At 44.1% G+C, this 21,498-nt stretch overlaps 1 protein-coding gene across 1 annotated transcript in view; it reads right to left on the minus strand.

Moving 5' to 3' along the window:
• Positions 1–42: 42 nt before the first annotated feature.
• LOC138982657 (probable E3 ubiquitin-protein ligase HECTD2) overlaps positions 43–21,498 on the minus strand; it is a 46,680-nt gene continuing 25,224 nt past the window's right edge. Inside the window, exons 8-19 of the mRNA XM_070355987.1 lie at positions 20,989–21,137; positions 18,179–18,302; positions 16,264–16,360; positions 15,404–15,511; positions 15,093–15,225; positions 14,077–14,165; positions 13,502–13,663; positions 10,904–11,066; positions 9,867–9,973; positions 5,560–5,675; positions 2,772–2,912; positions 43–1,640 (exon numbers count right to left, since the gene is read on the minus strand). Of these exons, the coding sequence (XP_070212088.1) occupies positions 1,520–1,640; positions 2,772–2,912; positions 5,560–5,675; positions 9,867–9,973; positions 10,904–11,066; positions 13,502–13,663; positions 14,077–14,165; positions 15,093–15,225; positions 15,404–15,511; positions 16,264–16,360; positions 18,179–18,302; positions 20,989–21,137 (1,510 nt within the window). The 3' untranslated portion in view covers positions 43–1,519. The remainder of the gene's footprint in view (positions 1,641–2,771; positions 2,913–5,559; positions 5,676–9,866; positions 9,974–10,903; positions 11,067–13,501; positions 13,664–14,076; positions 14,166–15,092; positions 15,226–15,403; positions 15,512–16,263; positions 16,361–18,178; positions 18,303–20,988; positions 21,138–21,498) is intronic.

Genomic DNA, 21,498 nt, shown 5'->3' on the forward strand with positions numbered 1-21,498 from the left:
GGTCTTTAAAAGGAGTAAGTCTTACATTTTTTTTAAAGGGGTGGGGGGTGGGGGGTGGGGGGTTCCACCGTATGTGCTGCCCTTTTGCTGTCAGTGTTGTGTCAATCAGAGACAAAAAGCTGCGTCAACAAATATATCACAATTCAACATTCATAGCTATCTTGTATTTACAGGTAAAAAGAGACTGACAAAAACTGGGACTCATGGCCGGGGTTTTAAACTCAGCTGGACAGTACATGCAGTCACACCATTCATTGATTGAGAATTAGGTTCAGCTCTGCGGGTAGCAGCCATCACAGATCACATCATTTGTCACTGTTCTTTACTGAAGCCATTCGTCACTGTTAGGTACTGAAGTCATTTGTCACTGTTCTTTACTGAAGCCATTCGTCGCTGTTAGGTACTGAAGTCATTTGTCACTGTTCTTTACTGAAGCCATTCGTCGCTGTTAGTTACTGAAGTCATTTGTCACTGTTCTTTACTGAAGCCATTCGTCGCTGTTAGTTACTGAAGTCATTTGTCACTGTTCTTTACTGAAGCCATTCGTCACTGTTAGGTACTGAAGTCATTTGTCACTGTACTTTACTGAAGCCATTCGTCGCTGTTAGTTACTGAAGTCATTTGTCACTGTTCTTTACTGAAGCCATTCGTCACTGTTAGGTACTGAAGTCATTTGTCACTGTACTTTACTGAAGCCATTCGTCGCTGTTAGTTACTGAAGTCATTTGTCACTGTTCTTTACTGAAGCCATTCGTCGCTGTTAGTTACTGAAGTCATTTGTCACTGTTCTTTACTGAAGCCATTCGTCGCTGTTAGTTACTGAAGTCATTTGTCACTGTTCTTTACTGAAGCCATTCGTCACTGTTAGGTACTGAAGTCATTTGTCACTGTACTTTACTGAAGTCATTTGTCACTGTACTTTACTGAAGCCATTCGTCGCTGTTAGTTACTGAAGTCATTTGTCACTGTTCTTTACTGAATGCATGCTGTCACAAAGCCGAGATCTTTGACTCTCTAAGACAAGCTTCCAGCTCCATGAAATGCAATGAAACCGATACAAAGCAAGTTGTCTTGCTTGGTATTGAGGCCTGTCATTGGAGTACTTAAGCTGCGAGTCTTGAGTGTGGTGGCAAAGGCACATTGTACGCTTCAGCCTCTCACAAAACAAGAGATAGTTGCAAGGTGTGCGAACAAAAAGAATACTGACCATGTTTTCGTACATACGGGGCAGCTACGCATGAATTGCGACGTTAAAACGACAGACGTCTATACATCTGATCCTTCTGTGTACGGTGAGACAGCCAATCAGCTCCCAGTGTGACAAGGAAATAAATAATGAACACAGCAACAACCAAACCTGCAGCCTTTCTGGCATTGTACCCAGGCCAAATCCTTTGACCGGAGGCCGGTATAACGTGTGTTTTACAAACTCATGTCTTTTACAAATCCCCCAGTTCCTGTTTTTGGTCACTCCAGACCGTATCCTTCTGCAATCTGCATGGCAGTCATTCATGTTGGGTCACTCCAGACCGAAACCTTCAGCGTTCTGTATGGCCGTCATGATTTTCTGCTTGAGTAGCTTGCGGCTTTTGTAAGGCGGCAGCACCAGCTGGTTGAAGCAAGTGTGGGACATCGGCAACCTGCACGCAACACAGACACAGGAACAATCAGTCATTGCCTGCACGCAACACAGACACAGGAACAATCAGTCATTGCCTGCATGCAACACAGACACAGGAACAATCTGTAGTCATTGCCTGCACGCAACACAGACACAGGAACAATCAGTCATTGCCTGCACGCAACACAGACACAGGAACAATCAGTCATTGCCTGCACGCAACACAGACACAGGAACAATCAGTCATATTGCCTGCACGCAACACAGACACAGGAACAATCAGTCATTGCCTGCACGCAACACAGACACAGGAACAATCAGTCATTGCCTGCATGCAACACAGACACAGGAACAATCAGTCATTGCCTGCATGCAACACAGACACAGGAACAATCAGTCATTGCCTGCATGCAACACAGACACAGGAACAATCAGTCATTGCCTGCATGCAACACAGACACAGGAACAATCAGTCATTGCCTGCATGCAACACAGACCAACAATCAAATAATCAGTTATTCACACACATCGACAGGTGTGTGTGTGTGTGTGTGTGTGTGTGTGTGTGTGTGTGTGTGTGTGTGTGTGTGTGTGTGTGTGTGTGGTTTTTTGGGGGGTAGGGGTGGGGGAATTAACTGTAACATACACACACAGTGCAATACAATAATAATATGGTACATAATACTTTATAATCTCAAATCGATAAATGTATGCTTTTGTCGACAACAAGATAGCTTAACAGAGTATATACAGATGAAAAGGCAGATCCACACATTGACACACTCAGACCTGCAATAGGATGTTCCTGCATTCATTCTCTGCCAATCTCGCCAGTTCTGCTCACAATTCACCATTTGTTACTGACACTTTCAAATATGCTATGTATCGATTGAACACTGGATTTCCCTTCATTGAGCCATGTGATGATGTCAGAGGCTGACAAAAACTCATATTTTTGAGGCTGGCCGAGACTACAAACGAGTCCAAGTTTGTGTGAGTTCAATCGTAAAAAAATGAAAGGAATTCAAACAAAAATTAATCGATACATAAATATTGACAATACATAACACTGCGGTTACTTAAAACATCGACACCCTCAGTATGAGTGACAACAAGAACACACACGCACAAGACGTGTGGCTTTTCTTACAGGGCAGGGTCATTGATGCGTGAGATTTTGAAGGTCATCTCCCCCATGCCCCCGATGGGGACACGATCGCTGCCCGTAGCGAAGAGCAGCAGCTTTTTCTGCGTCTCCAGCGGCATGTGCAGCACTACGTCCCAGAAATACCTGTAACATCAAGGATATGGATAAGGATAAGGTTTCATATACTGTATTATCGGCACTATAAGGCGCATCGTTATAAAAGGCGCAACCACCATTTTTAAGTTTAAAATGAGAAAAATCTACAGGATAGGCACTTCCGGTGTATTGGCCGCAAGTCCAAGGAAATATACAGAGTGGAAATACCTTTTCTCCCTAATGTGCGCTGTCAGCAAAAAGTCTGCATTCTCAGAAACATGCACATCACTGGAGAGGTACTGTTCCCTTTCCTTGTGTAGCCATGTCGGTACATCTGTACTCTTCTTTGTGTAGCCATGTCGGTACATCTGTACTCTTCTTTGGCCATACACAAGGCGAATCCGTTCAATAATGCGCAAGGTGTAAAAGTTGAGGAAAAAAGTTGCGTCTTACAGTCCCGAAAATACGGTAAACTTGTGAGGTTACGGTAAACTTGTGAGGTTACGGTAAACTTGTGAGGTTACCCTCATGGAAATTGGGGCTGTTTTTGCACTGGGGAAAGAAAGCTGCCAAAATATGGTGTGACACATTCTTTTTCTCTCCCTGTATTCATGTTTCAGTACCCCATCACCATGTCTGACTCACCTAACATCACCGTGTCATGTCTGACTCACCTAACATCACCATGTCATGTCTGACTCACCTAACATCACCGTGTCATGTATGACTCACCTAACATCACCATGTCATGTCTGACTCACCTAACATCACCGTGTCATGTCTGACTCACCTAACATCACCATGTCATGTCTGACTCACCTAACATCACCATGTCATGTCTGACTCACCTAACATCACCATGTCATGTCGGACTCACCTAACATCACCGTACATCACCGTGTCATGTCTGACTCACCTAACATCACTGTGTCATGTCTGACTCACCTAACATCACCATGTCATGTCTGACTCATCTAACATCACCATGTCATGTCTGACTCACCTAACATCACCATGTCTGACTCACCTAACACCACCATGTCATGTCTGACTCACCTAACATCACCGTGTCAGGTCTGACTCACCTAACATCACCATGTCATGTCTGACTCACCTAACATCACCGTGTCATGTCTGACTCACCTAACATCACCATGTCATGTCTGACTCACCTAACATCACCGTGTCATGTCTGACTCACCTAACATCACTGTGTCATGTCTGACTCACCTAACATCACCATGTCATGTCTGACTCACCTAACATCACCATGTCATGTCTGACTCACCTAACATCACCGTGTCATGTCTGACTCACCTAACACCACTAGGTCATGTCTGACTCACCTAACATCACCGTGTTATGTCTGACTCACCAAACATCACCGTGTCATGTCTGACTCACCTAACATCACCATGTCTGACTCACCTAACATCATCGTGTCATGTCTAACTCACCTAACATCACCATGTCATGTCGGATTCACCTAACATCACCATGTTTGACTCACCTAACATCACCATGTCATGTCTGACTCACCTAACATCACCATGTCATGTCTGACTCACCTAACATCACCATGTCATGTCGGACTCACCTAACATCATCGTGTCATGTCTGACTCACCTAACATCACCGTGTCATGTCTGACTCACTTAACATCACAATGTCATGTCTGACTCACCTAACATCACCATGTCATGTCTGACTCACCTAACATCACCATGTCATGTATGACTCACCTAACATCATCGTGTCATGTCTGACTCTCCTAACATCACCGTGTCTGACTCACCTAACATCACCGTGTCATGTCTGACTCACCTAACATCATCGTGTCATGTCTGACTCACCTAACATCACCGTGTCATAACTGACTCACCTAACATCACCATGTCATATCTGACTCACCTAACATCACCATGTCATGTCTGACTCACCTAACATCACCATGTCTGACTCACCTAACATCACCATGTCATGTCTGACTCACCTAACAACACCATGTCATGTCTGACTCACCTAACATCACCATGTCATGTCTGACTCACCTAACATCACCATGTCATATCTGACTCACCTAACATCATCATGTCATGTCTGACTCACCTAACATCACCATGTTTGACTCACCTAACATCACCATGTCATGTCTGACTCACCTAACATCACCATGTCATGTCTGACTCACCTAACATCACCGTGTCATGTCTGACTCACCTAACATCACCATGTCATGTCTGACTCACCTAACATCACCATGTCATGTATGACTCACCTAACATCACAGTGTCATGTCTGACTCTCTCCGAACATCACCGTGTCTGACTCACCCAACATCACCGTGTCATGTCTGACTCACCTAACATCACCATGTCATGTCTGACTCACCTAACAACACCATGTCATGTCTGACTCACCTAACATCACCATGTCATGTCTGACTCATCTAACATCACCATGTCTGACTCACCTAACATCACCATGTCATGTCTGACTCACCTAACAACACCATGTCATGTCTGACTCACCTAACATCACCATGTCATGTCTGACTCACCTAACATCACCATGTCATGTCTGACTCACCTAACATCACCATGTCATGTCTGACTCACCTAACATCACCATGTCTGACTCACCTAACATCACCATGTCTGACTCACCTAACATCACCATATCATGTATGACTCACCTAACAGTGTTGTCCTGAGCAGAGTACCCGTCATACACGGTGACTTTCTTCAGTTCCCCCATCACCAGTGTCGGGTTGCCGCACACCAGCATCTCCACTTCCTCTGGACGCAGCATCTGATACAACAACATCGTTTGCTGCATTCCTTCACATTTACAAAACAGCCATGCTCCTTCATGGTATGACATTTCTAACATACAGTTTCTACCCATCCTACAACATGCTCCTTAATGGTATGACATTTCTACCATACAGTTTCTACCCATCCTACAACATGCTCCTTAATGGTATAACATTTCTACCATACAGTTTCTACCCATCCTACAACATGCTCCTTCATGGTATGACATTTCTACCATACAGTTTCTACCCATCCTACAACATGCTCCTTAATGGTATGACATTTCTACCATACAGTTTCTACCCATCCTACAACATGCTCCTTAATGGTATGACATTTCTACCATACAGTTTCTACCCATCCTACAACATGCTCCTTAATGGTATGACATTTCTACCATACAGTTTCTACCCATCCTACAACATGCTCCTTAATGGTATGACATTTCTACCATACAGTTTCTACCCATCCTACAACATGCTCCTTCATGGTATGACATTTCTACCATAAAGTTTCTACCCATCCTACAACATGCTCCTTAATGGTATGACATTTCTACCATACAGTTTCTACCCATCCTACAACATGCTCCTTCATGGTATGACATTTCTACCATAAAGTTTCTACCCATCCTACAACATGCTCCTTCATGGTATGACATTTCCAACATAAAGTTTCTAACCATCCTACAACATGCTCCTTCATGGTATAACATTTCTAACATAAAGTTTCTAACCATCCTACAACATGCTCCTTCATGTTATGACATTTCTAACATAAAGTTTCTAACCATCCTACAACATGCTCCTTCATGGTATAACATTTCTAACATAAAGTTTCTAACCATCCTACAACATGCTCCTTCATGGTATGACATTTCTACCATACAGTTTCTACCCATCCTACAACATGCAATGAAAACCCCCTTTAAGGGCCTCTCAGTTAAGACTCCCCACCCCAAAACATGCAGTGAAAACCCTTTAAGGGCCTCTCAGTTAAAACTCCCCTCTATTTTAACACAATTACTTTCTCACATTTTTTCTACTCAAATCATTTGTATATTGACCTTTATTTTAATACTGTATTACCTATTTGCTCCCAGTTTTAGCGGTCTTCAAGCTGAACAGTAGCCATAAAACTAATGAATTGGCTTTCAGAAAGAAAGAGGGGACACAATTAGCTAAAATCCATCTTTTGCTACCCTGGATACTGTCCCCTGACATGCGCTGTGTGTTTCCCAATCGACCTACCCATATCTCCCACTGCGCGCCCCACAAAAAGCCCAAACGGTGGTCACAATGTTCAGTGAGACTGCAAACCTTGAACCGGTCACTCCTCTCGAAAGCAAGCCACAGTAAATGATAAATCTTTCGTGCACTGCACAGCACGGTGACTGGAGTTAAGACTGATACCTCGCTGAACAGCATGGTGACTGGAGTTAAGACTGATACCTCGCTGAACAGCACGGTGACTGGAGTTAAGACTGATACCTCGCTGAACAGCACGGTGACTGGAGTTAAGACTGATACCTCGCTGAACAGCATGGTGACTGGAGTTAAGACTGATACCTCGCTGAACAGCACGGTGACTGGAGTTAAGACTGATACCTCGCTGAACAGCACGGTGACTGGAGTTAAGACTGATACCTCGCTGAACAGCACAGTGACTGGAGTTAAGACTGATACCTCGCTGAACAGCACGGTGACTGGAGTTAAGACTGACACCTCGCTGAACAGCACAGTGACTGGAGTTAAGACTGATACCTCGCTGAACAGCATGGTGACTGGAGTTAAGACTGACACCTCGCTGAACAGCACAGTGACTGGAGTTAAGACTGATACCTCACTGAACAGCACAGTGACTGGAGTTAAGACTGATACCTCTCTGAACAGCACGGTGACTGGAATTAAGACTGATACCTCGCTGAACAGCATGGTGACTGGAGTTAAGACTGATACCTCGCTGAACAGCATGGTGACTGGAGTTAAGACTGATACCTCGCTGAACAGCACGGTGACTGGAGTTAAGACTGATACCTCTCTGAACAGCACGGTGACTGGAGTTAAGACTCATACCTCGCTGAACAGCACGGTGACTGGAGTTAAGACTGATACCTCGCTGAACAGCACGGTGACTGGAGTTAAGACTGATACCTCGCTGAACAGCACGGTGACTGGAGTTAAGACTGATACCTCTCTGAACAGCACGGTGACTGGAGTTAAGACTGATACCTCGCTGAACAGCACGGTGACTGGAGTTAAGACTGATACCCCGCTGAACAGCACGGTGACTGGAGTTAAGACTGATACCTCGCTGAACAGCACGGTGACTGGAATTAAGACTGATACCTCGCTGAACAGCACGGTGACTGGAGTTAAGACTGATACCTCGCTGAACAGCATGGTGACTGGAGTTAAGACTGATACCTCGCTGAACAGCACGGTGACTGGAGTTAAGACTGATACCTCTCTGAACAGCACGGTGACTGGAGTTAAGACTGATACCTCGCTGAACAGCACGGTGACTGGAGTTAAGACTGATACCTCGCTGAACAGCACGGTGACTGGAGTTAAGACTGATACCTCGCTGAACAGCACGGTGACTGGAGTTAAGACTGATACCTCTCTGAACAGCACGGTGACTGGAGTTAAGACTGATACCTCGCTGAACAGCACGGTGACTGGAGTTAAGACTGATACCCCGCTGAACAGCACGGTGACTGGAGTTAAGACTGATACCTCGCTGAACAGCACGGTGACTGGAGTTAAGACTGATACCCCGCTGAACAGCACGGTGACTGGAGTTAAGACTGATACCTCTCTGAACAGCACGGTGACTGGAGTTAAGACTGATACCCCGCTGAACAGCACGGTGACTGGAGTTAAGACTGATACCTCGCTGAACAGCACGGTGACTGGAGTTAAGACTGATACCCCGCTGAACAGCACGGTAACTGGAGTTAAGACTGATACCCCGCTGAACAGCACGGTGACTGGAGTTAAGACTGATACCTCGCTGAACAGCACGGTGACTGGAGTTAAGACTGATACCTCTCTGAACAGCACGGTGACTGGAGTTAAGACTGATACCTCGCTGAACAGCACGGTGACTGGAGTTAAGACTGATACCTCGCTGAACAGCACGGTGACTGGAGTTAAGACTGATACCTCGCTGAACAGCACGGTGACTGGAGTTAAGACTGATACCTCTCTGAACAGCACAGTGACTGGAGTTAAGACTGATACCTCGCTGAACAGCACGGTGACTGGAGTTAAGACTGATACCCCGCTGAACAGCACGGTGACTGGAGTTAAGACTGATACCTCGCTGAACAGCACGGTGACTGGAGTTAAGACTGATATCTCGCTGAACAGCACAGTGACTGGAGTTAAGACTGATACCTCGCTGAACAGCATGGTGACTAGAGTTAAGACTGATACCTCACTGAACAGCATGGTGACTGGAGTTAAGACTGATACCTCGCTGAACAGCATGGTGACTGGAGTTAAGACTGATACCTCGCTGAACAGCACGGTGACTGGAGTTAAGACTGATACCTCGCTGAACAGCATGGTGACTGGAGTTAAGACTGATACCTCGCTGAACAGCACGGTGACTGGAGTTAAGACTGATACCTCGCTGAACAGCACGGTGACTGGAGTTAAGACTGATACCTCGCTGAACAGCACGGTGACTGGAGTTAAGACTGATACCTCGCTGAACAGCACGGTGACTGGAGTTAAGACTGATACCTCGCTGAACAGCACGGTGACTGGAGTTAAGACTGATACCTCGCTGAACAGCACGGTGACTGGAGTTAAGACTGATACCTCACTGAACAGCATGGTGACTGGAGTTAAGACTGATACCTCGCTGAACAGCATGGTGACTGGAGTTAAGACTGATACCTCGCTGAACAGCTTGGGTGTTTATTCGCACCAAGGGAGACTTGGGTAGGACGGGTGGGAGACGCACACACATCAGGGGACAGTATCCAGGGTAGCAAAAGATGGATCGGAGCTGTATTGAGTCACCTAGTTTTATTGCTACTATTCAGTTTTAATAGCGTGGTGCGGGTGTACAAACAACAACACTATCAGTGTCAGCAAACTGAACTGAACATTTATCTCTACATGCAGCACAATGTCCTGTCAAGAGGGTGACAACCAATAAACCCGAGACTCACGATCAGAGCGTTGGAGGCGCAGACGCTGTGAAAGCCGTGGTAGAAGGCGGCAAACTGCTGGTACACCGCCCGGTTCATCACCCACTCACAGTACAGCGAAACATACTCTGAAACACAGAGCATCATCATTGCTTCACCCACCCACTCACAGTACAGCGGTACATACTCTGAAACACAGAGTATGTTTTGTGCTAAGCAGCTTCCAAAAGCATTCCAATATTCCTCTTGTGAAGCAGGTAATAAGTACTTTTTGTATGTTTTGTGCTAAGCAGCTTTCAAAAGCATTCCAATATTCCTCTTGTGAAGCAGGTAATAAGTACTTTTTGTATGTTTTGTGCTAAGCAGCTTTCAAAAGCATTCCAATATTCCTCTTGTGAAGCAGGTAATAAGTACTTTTTGTATGTTTTGTGCTAAGCAGCTTTCAAAAGCATTCCAATATTCCTCTTGTGAAGCAGGTAATAAGTACTTTTTGTATGTTTTGTGCTAAGCAGCTTTCAAAAGCATTCCAATATTCCTCTTGTGAAGCAGGTAATAAGTACTTTTTGTATGTTTTGTGCTAAGCAGCTTTCAAAAGCATTCCAATATTCCTCTTGTGAAGCAGGTAATAAGTACTTTTTGTATGTTTTGTGCTAAGCAGCTTTCAAAAGCATTCCAATATTCCTCTTGTGAAGCAGGTAATAAGTACTTTTTGTATGTTTTGTGCTAAGCAGCTTCCAAAAGCATTCCAATATTCCTCTTGTGAAGCAGGTAATAAGTACTTTTTGTATGTTTTGTGCTAAGCAGCTTTCAAAAGCATTCCAATATTCCTCTTGTGAAGCAGGTAATAAGTACTTTTTGTATGTTTTGTGCTAAGCAGCTTTCAAAAGCATTCCAATATTCCTCTTGTGAAGCAGGTAATAAGTACTTTTTGTATGTTTTGTGCTAAGCAGCTTTCAAAAGCATTCCAATATTCCCCTTGTGAAGCAGGTAATAAGGATTTGTCAGTTTTTATAACAGTAACATTTGTTTACAAAAAAAACCAACTGCTGTTATCCTACCTTCTCTGTTGTCGTTGGTGACCGATAAATTTTCTCCGCCGGGTTTGAGAGCGGCGGCCTTCATCTGACCGAACTCTGCCTGCGACACCTCAAAGGTCAGACCAAAGTCGTCCTCCACATCGCCGTCGTACTCCAGCAGGTCCTGCAGGCCCCGCGCTGTGTCCTGGCCGCAACAACACACAGGAGAGAGAGACATTCAAGTGTTACGCCCTCCCGGCTCTGATTGGAACCCACGACCTTAAGATCACACGTCCAGTGCTCTACAACCTGAGCTACCAGGGAACCCAACACACAGGATACAATTATGTGAACACAACACACAGGATACAATTATGTGAACACAACACACAGGATACAATTATGTGAACACAACACACAGGATACAATTATGTGAACACAACACGTACACAGGATACAATTATGTGAACACAACACACAGGATACAATTATGTGAACACAACACACAGGATACAATTATGTGAACACAACACACAGGATAAAATTATGTGAACACAACACACAGGATACAATTATGTGAACACAACACACAGGATACAATTATGAACCCAACACACAGGATACAATTATGAACCCAACACACAGGATACAATTATGTGAACACAACACACAGGATACAATTATGTGAACCCAACACACAGGATACAATTATGTGAACACAACACACAGGATACAATTATGTGAACCCAACACACAGGATACAATTATGTGAACACAACACACAGGATACAATTATGTGAACACAACACACAGGATACAATTATGTGAACACAACACACAGGATACAATTATGTGAACACAACACACAGGATACAATTATGTGAACACAACACACAGTTGTCCACAGCTCCCCTGTATCCTGAGCAGACTTGACATTTATTCTGCCATGTCCTGTACGCTGGGCAATATATGTTTATTGTGCCATGTCCTGTACGCTGGGCAATATATGTTTATTGTGCCATGTCCTGTACGCTGGGCAATATATGTTTATTGTGCCATGTCCTGTACGCTGGGCAATATATGTTTATTGTGCCATGTCCTGTCCTATTAACAGCTATTGTGTTTTCAGCGTAGCAATAGGGTCCGATATTTAGACGAGACAAGTATAATGCCGACGAGTCGAAGACGAGTCGACTCGTCGGCATTATACTTGTCTCGTCTAAATATCGGACCCTATTGCTCGACTCGTCGGCATTATACTTGTCTCGTCTAAATATCGGACCCTATTGCTACGCTGAAAACACAATAGCGATTATATAGCTGTTCTGACCTTGATTTGTTGTTCCAAACTTACAAAAGGACAGTTTTTGCGTCGATGCGTTGATCTCAGGTTTTGATAGCAGACGCCGTTTCTTATGCGCATTAGTTTTGCGCAGGCGCCACAATGCGAGCAGACGGCAGCGAAGTCAATTTCAGTTTGGGTGAATGGCATTTATACTTGTCTCGTCATGAAGCGAATTGTTCATCCTCAGTTATAAACGACTACATGAATGTTAGTGCCATGGGCTGTACATCAATACTTTAGAGGGGAAGTGGGTATTTAGTGTGGAGTTACGAGATAAGAAAGTCGGCCATTTTTCTCAATATGCTTTTGGATATTGAGTAAAATGGCCGACTTCCGTAGCATTATGCTTTGATGATCGGAAGAGACCATCCAATCACAGCCCCCGAATTCCCCCACGTGTCCATCAGAATAGCTATATATGTTTTATCATTGTGCCATGTCCTGTACGCTGGGCAATATATGTTTATTGTGTAAATTAATTATTTTGCACAACATCTGCAACACAAACACACACACACACACACACACACACACACACACACACACACACACACACACACACACACACACACACACACACACAAACACACACACACAAAAACACTGTTATATATAGAACAAGATTTGAAACCATAAGTTTACAGGCTTCGTTAGTTTTCTGTGTTCTTTTCAAAGCAGTGGAGCAGCAAGCTGTTGCTATCGGCCTGGGTTGGAACCCCACGTTTAGCAAGTGATTTATTTTAACCCACGTTTAGCAAGTGATTTATTACCCACGTTTAGCAAGTGATTTATTACCCACGTTTAGCAAGTGATTTATTACCCACGTTTAGCAAGTGATTTATTACCCAGTCAGCTTTGTGCAGACTCTCCTCGGTGTCCAAACACCCCCGTGTGCATGCTTGCCAGGCCTGAAAGTGGTGAGTATTTGACTCGCCATGGCGAGTAGAAACATGTAAATGGCAAGTAGAAATGTAAATCTACTCGCCAAATGCGAGTAAAGTTGCTGAAACAAATGGTTGGTTTGGCAAGTAAAATTACAAAACTTTGCTCTCTGGCTAGTAAATTATGAGAAGTACTAGCCAAAGGCCAGTGCCCCATTTCGAGGACTTTCAGTGCTGATCCTAAGTTATCAGCGAAAGTCTTTGGCCCTTGAAAACACAAATAACGGCATGCAGGAAAAAGACACAACAATGGGTAGCGTGACTCTGTCAATGTACACTGTACCAAGGTATAGCAGTCTTACTTTCCTTGAGGGAATTTCCCCATGACAATAAGATATCAAAACAGCCACTCACAGGCATCAAGATCTTGAGGTCGTCAAGCGTGACTGACACAATACCGACGGTGGCCCGAGGGTTGTTGAAGGGCACGACAGCCGGTGACAGCAGCTTGCGGTAACACACGGTGGGGAAACGAACGTCCAGGTTGATGCTGTTGTACACAGCCAGCCCCATCAGCTTCAGCAGGTCAAGGAATGTTGTAGGCTGGCTAATCACTCATTACTCTAACATCTTTATTCTTACAATCTTTTCTTTACATTTGGATTTTTTTCTGTTGATGATACGTGTTTTTGTATGCCACGGTAAAACTCTTAGGGACATGCGCCTTGGTGTTACCACGACTTTAAATGAACTGGTTATGAAAAAAAAAGCACAACAGGCCGCCACTTTTTTTGTCTCCCTGTTTAACTACCAACAACATTGACACATTTACAGACCCAAGACTTCTTTGCGGACTACTCTTCCCCTTTCTGTACATTTGTCAATTTTACAATATTTTCTCTTCATTTGGATTTTTTCTGTTTGGATGACTACCAAAAACCTTCATTAATTTTAATACCAAAGACACGTCGCCAGGTAAGAAAGGATACGACCCCCACCAGGTTGAACTCTTGGTAGTTCTCACACGGCGTCAGGCTGAACCAGTGGACGCCCGCACGCTTGTCGTACGTGAACATGCCTGCAAGGAAAGACAACTCTGTACACATCGACTGCTCTCTTGGGTCAACCTTCACATGCTCTCATAACACACAGAAGAAATGCACACTCACACAACTAGTGAAGCAAAAGCGAAGAAAATATTGACTGTGTTTGCATAACTTGTGAAAAACGAGTGAACACAGCAGCAAAGGAAGCATGACAGAAAGAAACTTCAGCATTAAGGTAAGTTGTACTGGTAACAACAATCTTGGACACCATTTAAACAAACACACACACCCCTTCTGCAGCGAAACATTCAGTAAGTATCTTTTAAAGAATCAACAAAAAAAAGAGGAGATTGCTCAGTCGATAACGCCGCTGGCTTTCAAACCAGTTGTCGCTATCGGCAAATTCGGATGGGGATTTATTTCCCAGAGTCAACTTTGTTCCCTAACACCCCCCTTTGTACGCATGCACACGATAAAGATCCCAAGGTCACAGAAAAAGTCTCAGGCTTTGTAAAACATGAATACACACATGCAGAAGAACAAATAAATTTGGTAGAATGATTCTGTTGCTGCACGCTATCCCGAAAGATAGCAGCTTGAATTTCCTTGACACTCTATCTAATTCCCCAAGGACACTAAGATTGACCAAATACCAAAGTAGCATGGTGAAATAAGGTGTGCACCACTCACCATATAGTCCTGATGAAAGTAGCAGTGTGAACAAATCGTACGATTGAATCGCTATCGTGTGACTGTAGCTTAAGCTGTGCACCACTCACCATATAGTCCTGATGAAAGTAGCAGTGTGAACAAATCGTACGATTGAATCGCTATCGTGTGATTGTAGCTTAAGCTGTGCACCACTCACCATATATAGTCCTGATGAAAGTAGCAGTGTGAACAAATCCTACAATTGAATCGCTATCGTGTGACCGTAGCTTAAGCTGTGCACCACTCACCGTAGTCCTGGTGAAAGATCTTGCGGAGGAGGAGAAGGAACCACTCCTTGGTCAGACCCCCCATGTCCAAGCCCGGCTCCCCCGCAAACACCACCTTCAGCTTCTTCTTCAGGTCGTGCTGCTTCCTTGCTACCTGTAGGGTGACAACATACAGAGATTGTTAGAACATGACTGTAATAGTGCCTCCACCATCAGTTCCATAACTGTCATCAACAATGAAGCAAGCTGCTGTGTAAGTGTGGGTGTGTGTGTGTGTGTGCATGGGTGTGTGGGTGTGTGGGTGTCTGTTTGCCTGGTGTAATCTGCAGTACCTCATTTAGTGAGTCGGACACAATGTGCGCTCTGCGTATGGTCAGGTTGAGGAAGAGCATCCCCACGTCCGGCAGCTGGCGTCTCTGAACCTTGGCCACCAGGCTTTTCTGTCATCACACACACATGTTCATTGGTAACATCCTCTAAAACTGTTGTCGTCTCTGAACCTTGGCCACCAGGCTTTACTGTCATCACACACGTTCATTGGTAACATCATCTAAAACTGTTGTCGTCTCTGAACCTTGGCCACCAGGCTTTTCTGTCATCACACACACACGTTCATTGGAAACCTAATCCACCACCGTACACACTACACAGAAACCATTTTAACCCTTTTTGGACTACATTGCCTCACATCCACACAAAACACGCGATCATATGTGGTCAACACATGTGCCGGAACCCGGCAAGCAAGAGTAACGGCCTCGGCATTCAAAACATTGATGGGGTAGAATATAGTGGATAGCAGCACACTATTTGGACAGGAGCAGAGGAACCGTACATTTCTGGTATTAGGTGCTCAATGACGCATTTCTAACGAAAAAATCTGATATCCATCCAGAAAGTCTGAAAGAGTTAAGACCTACAAAAATATGAGACTTCTTTTGGTTTCCAACAACCAAGACATGCAAGCGCCCTGAAGAGCATTCACTCACTTTGATTTAATCAATTACCGTACTTGTGGTGCGTTTTCAAGAAAATAATACCATGTGCGTCTAAATTAAGGCACAGGAGATTCCCCAGATTCTTCAGATTGTCAAATTGCCCAGAAACTCCCCCTCCATCCCCCCCCCCCCCTTCATCCCCATCAAACAGTGAGATCAACAAAGTTGTGAGTTGAGATGAGCTAGATACTCACCCTAGCCTGAATGATCATCTGTTGCTCTGAATCTTTCTGCAGAACGGACCGCTTGGCTGCTATGCTCAGAATGAAGGGATACTGACAGAATGAAAACCTGTCAAACATAACATGGGAAACCCAACATTTACACTGTGTGAACACTGATAGCACGATCTTTGTCAAGATAAAAAAAAATTAGGGTGAGAGACATGAACAAGAGAGAGACAGAGAGGGGGCGGGGGAGAGAGAGAGAGGGGGGGAGGAGAGAGAGACAGAGAGAGAGAGAGAGAGAGAGAGAGAGAGAGAGAGAGAGAGAGAGAGAGAGAGAGAGAGAGAGAGAGAGAGACAAGACAAGACAAGACAAGACAAGACAAAATCTTTATTATCGAGGGTAATAGATAAGCAAGAATATTGCTTTTTTACATCCAGCCCTCGCCCTAATATAGGGTCAACAAGAACAGAAAACAATATAATCAAAGAACTATCACATCAAACTTAATACATTATAACTGTATATACAGATACAAATTTAAAAAATAAATTGTCATGCTGCATTTTAAGTACAATTTCCAAGTGTCAATTTTTAACATAACTTAATTTAGATCTGCATATTATTATAATTTTGTTTAACATGCACATGCATTTTAAATGAATTGATGAACCATTCAGCACATGCAGACCTGTTTACCCCTAAAACATTGCATGTGTATTTTCTGGGAGCAAAATGAGGCAAATGTGTAGTTTTGTAATTGAATGTGTAGAATTTCTCGTCGACCTATCACAACAACAAGAACAATGATTGCTACTTTTTACCACATGTATTGATTGACTGACGGAAAAATGGGAATTGCAGACAGTGCAATGAGCATGATGTTTTCCTTTCCGCGAAGAGACAAGGCATGGGTAGTCCTGATGATATTTTAGCAGAAAGACTTGGTTCGGCGCATTGCTCGTCTTTTTCTTTTTGGTCGGTGGCCTTTCGGAGTCATTTTCTTCACAGTTCTCATCTTCACTTTCGTGTGCTCTGCGTTCAGCCATTGTGTCGAAACGCCCGCATGGTTTGGCAGTAACGCTTTCAGTTGTGCCCGGCATTTGCTTGGAGAAGCCTATTCGGCATTAACAAGCTACAACGCAACGCCCGTGGGCGCTTTACGCGCTGCACGCAGCAAACGACTGCTGGCCGAAAACATGGATTGGAAAATGGATCGGTCAAGGGAGATGAAGAAAATTACGGATTGTGATATGCGTAGCCGAAACAATACCGTTTGCGTGCAGGGACGGGGCGGTGTGAGAGCACAATGGGACAAGGAACAGGTGTAAAGACGAAAAAGAAATTTTTTTTTTTTTTTTTTTTTTTTTTTTTTTTTAAATACTGTTTGCGTAGAAAACGAGACTTGCGTAGTTGCGTAGTATATTATTCAAATTCGTAGTTTACTACGCTCAATGTGTAGTGTAAACAGGTCTGCACATGTTTAGTTGCATTATGTGCGACATATAATTTTTTTTGAAGCTGTCTGTGTTTGTTTTATGCTTAAGAAAAATAGGCAGTGAGTTCCATAGGACCGCACCTGAATAAAGAAGGCTTGATTTGAAAAGGTCAATACGTGGAGTCGGTGTTATGATTTTTAGTCTGTTATAGTTCAAAAGAGAGAGAGAGAGAGAGAGAGAGAGAGAGAGAGAGAGAGAGAGAGAGAGAGAGAGAGAGAGAGAGAGAGAGAGAGAGAAAAACAAGTAAAACATTTTTAGAATAGAAGATCCCGAGCAACCAGTGTGTGTGTGTACGTGTGTGTGTGTGTGTGTGTGTGTGGTGTGTGTGTGTGTGTGTGTGTGTGTGTGTGTGTATGTGTGTGTGTGTGTGTGTGTGTGTATGTGTGTGTATGTGTGTGTGTGTGTGTGTGTGTGTGTGTAGATGCAATGTGTCAGAGTTGTTTACCCGGCGTGAGAGCTGGGGTTCTGCCAGGCGTAGTACTCGGCCATGAGGTCCAGGTGGTCCAGTGTGCTGTTGTAGAAGTCGGTGTGGGCCACTAGCGGCGGCTGGGCCAGGTTATTGGCAGCGTCTACAACACAAACACAAACAACTCTCCTGAATAAACTAATTCTTTTCCTGCTCAACTAAAATTCTTCCGTACTGCATTTCTCCTCAAGGAGAAATCAATGCAAATTTCTGTGAGGAACCAGCAAATGCTTATACAACCAACACTGATCATTCCTAAGATTCCCAAATTTGCTGAACTACGTTAAATATTGCCTCAACTTACTTCACCATTTCCTTTCATCATGATGAGTCGTGACATAATAACAACCTGCAAGCATCTTGATAAACGGTAAAAATATAGTGACCTGAGGCCTATCACTAGCAAGCGGAGCGTGTCTCCACACGTGGTCAGCGACCTGTGCAATAGAAAATGTGTGAAAATAACTCCAGTGGTTTTTTTGGGGGGAGGAGGGGGGGGGGGGGGGGGGGGTGTGTGTTTATGTGGAAGGTTTAGGTCAAAAGACGCTGAAATAATGCGGGGTTTCTGAAATTCGTCTATAATTATCCTACTCTGGGACAGGTGGAATAAGCATGCTGCAAAATTGAGATACACCGGCCCATTGTGCAAACAGGACATCTGTGGTTCTTTTCGCTTTGTGTCTGCATGCATGCATAAAAAGACACTGGTATCACGAGGAATCAACTTCAATTAAGGGGAAAAGAGTGGAATCTGAAATCATCATGTAATCACAGAAACAGACAGACACACAGAAACAGACGGACAGACAGAAACAGACGGACAGACAGAAACAGACAGACACACAGAAACAGACAGACACACAGAAACAGACAGACACACAGAAACAGACAGACAGAAACAGACAGACAGAAACAGACAGACAGACAGAAACAGACATACACACAGAAACAGACGGACAGACAGAAACAGACGGACAGACAGAAACAGACAGACACACAGAAACAGACAGACACACAGAAACAGACAGACACACAGAAACAGACAGACACACAGAAACAGACAGACAGACAGAAACAGACAGAAACAGACAGACAGACAGAAACAGACAGACAGAAACAGACAGACAGAAACAGACAGACAGAAACAGACAGACAGAAACAGACAGACACACAGAAACAGACAGACACACAGAAACAGACAGACACACAGAAACAGACAGACAGACAGAAACAGACAGACACACAGAAACAGACAGACAGACAGAAACAGACAGACACACAGAAACAGACAGACACACAGAAACAGACAGACAGAAACAGACAGACACACAGAAACAGACAGACAGAAACAGACAGACACACAGAAACAGACAGACACACAGAAACAGACAGACACACAGAAAGAGATGGACAGACAGAAACAGACAGACACACAGAAACAGACAGACACACAGAAACAGACGGACAGACAGGAACAGACAGACACACAGAAACAGACAGACACACAGAAACAGACGGACAGACAGAAACAGACAGACAGACAGAAACAGACAGACAGACAGAAACAGACAGTACAGACAGACAGAAACAGACAGAAAGACAAACAGAAACAGACAGACAGACAGACAGAAACAGACAGACAGAAACAGACAGACAGACAGAAACAGACAGACAGACAGAAACAGACAGACACACAGAAACAGACAGACAGACAGAAACAGACAGACAGACAGAAACAGACAGACACACAGAAACAGACAGACAGACAGAAACAGACAGACACACAGAAACAGACAGACACACAGAAACAGACAGACACACAGAAACAGACAGACAGAAACAGACAGACACACAGAAACAGACAGACACACAGAAACAGACAGACACACAGAAACAGACAGACACACAGAAACAGACAGACACACAGAAACAGACAGACAGACAGAAACAGACAGACAGACAGAAACAGACAGACAGAAACAGACAGACACACAGAAACACACACACAGAAACAGACAGACAGAGACAGACGGACACACAGAAAGACAGACAGAAACAGAAAGACAGAAACAGACAAACATGAAACAGACACATACAGACAGAAACAGACAGACAGACAGAAACAGACAGACAGACAGAAACAGACAGACAGACAGAAACAGACAGACAGAAACAGACAGACACACAGAAACAGACAGACACACAGAAACAGACAGACACACAGAAACAGACAGACAGACAGAAACAGACAGACAGACAGAAACAGACAGACAGAAACAGACAGACACACAGAAACAGACAGACACACAGAAACAGACAGACAGACAGAAACAGACAGACAGACAGAAACAGACAGACACACAGAAACAGACAGACACACAGAAACAGACAGACAGACAGAAACAGACAGACACACAGAAACAGACAGACACACAGAAACAGACAGACACACAGAAACAGACGGACAGAGACAGACGGACACACAGAAACAGAGAGACACACAGAAAGAGACAGACACACAGAAACAGACGGACACACAGAAACAGACAGACACACAGAAACAGATAGACAGACAGAAACAGACGGACAGACAGAAACAGACAGACACACAGAAACAGACAGACACACAGAAACAGACAGACACACAGAAACAGACAGACACACAGAAACAGACAGACACACAGAAACAGACAGACAGACAGAAACAGACAGACAGACAGATAGAAACAGAAAGACAGAAACAGACAAACATGAAACAGACACATACAGACAGACATAGCCGCACTCACTCAGCAAAGCCATGACCTTGGTGGCACACGGAATCCACCAGGAGCATTTGGCAAGGGGAGGCAAGTCCTCTGGTTTGGGTGGAAACAGACGACACGCGATGAAGTTATGGAGACGTTCCAAAATACCCTTAAAGCGATCCCTCTCCAACCTGGAAATAACGCCAATGTGTAATCAACAATAATTTAAGCTATTGAGACATCCCAGTGCACTAAGGGATTTATAGAGCAAATCGAGAAAATTCAATAATTATTTTCGAGATTTGCTCTATAAATCCCTTAGTGCACTGGGATTGTTTCAATAACGATATTGTCAGTACCGCCATAGAAAAAAGAAGATTCCAAACGCACATTTTGCAACGTGCATTTGAACAGGCATAACTGTGTGGTCAGGTCGTGTACAGTAAAGATCTACTTTTGTGTGGGGTGTCTCAAGTGTGTCGTGCTTTCGTCACACGCATTTTAATTTCTGTTGGTAAATTCCAGTGTAGCGTTAATCTGAACAGTGATGAT

The sequence above is a fragment of the Littorina saxatilis genome, linkage group LG12 (assembly GCF_037325665.1).
Source record: "Littorina saxatilis isolate snail1 linkage group LG12, US_GU_Lsax_2.0, whole genome shotgun sequence".
NCBI lineage: Eukaryota > Metazoa > Mollusca > Gastropoda > Littorinimorpha > Littorinidae > Littorina > Littorina saxatilis.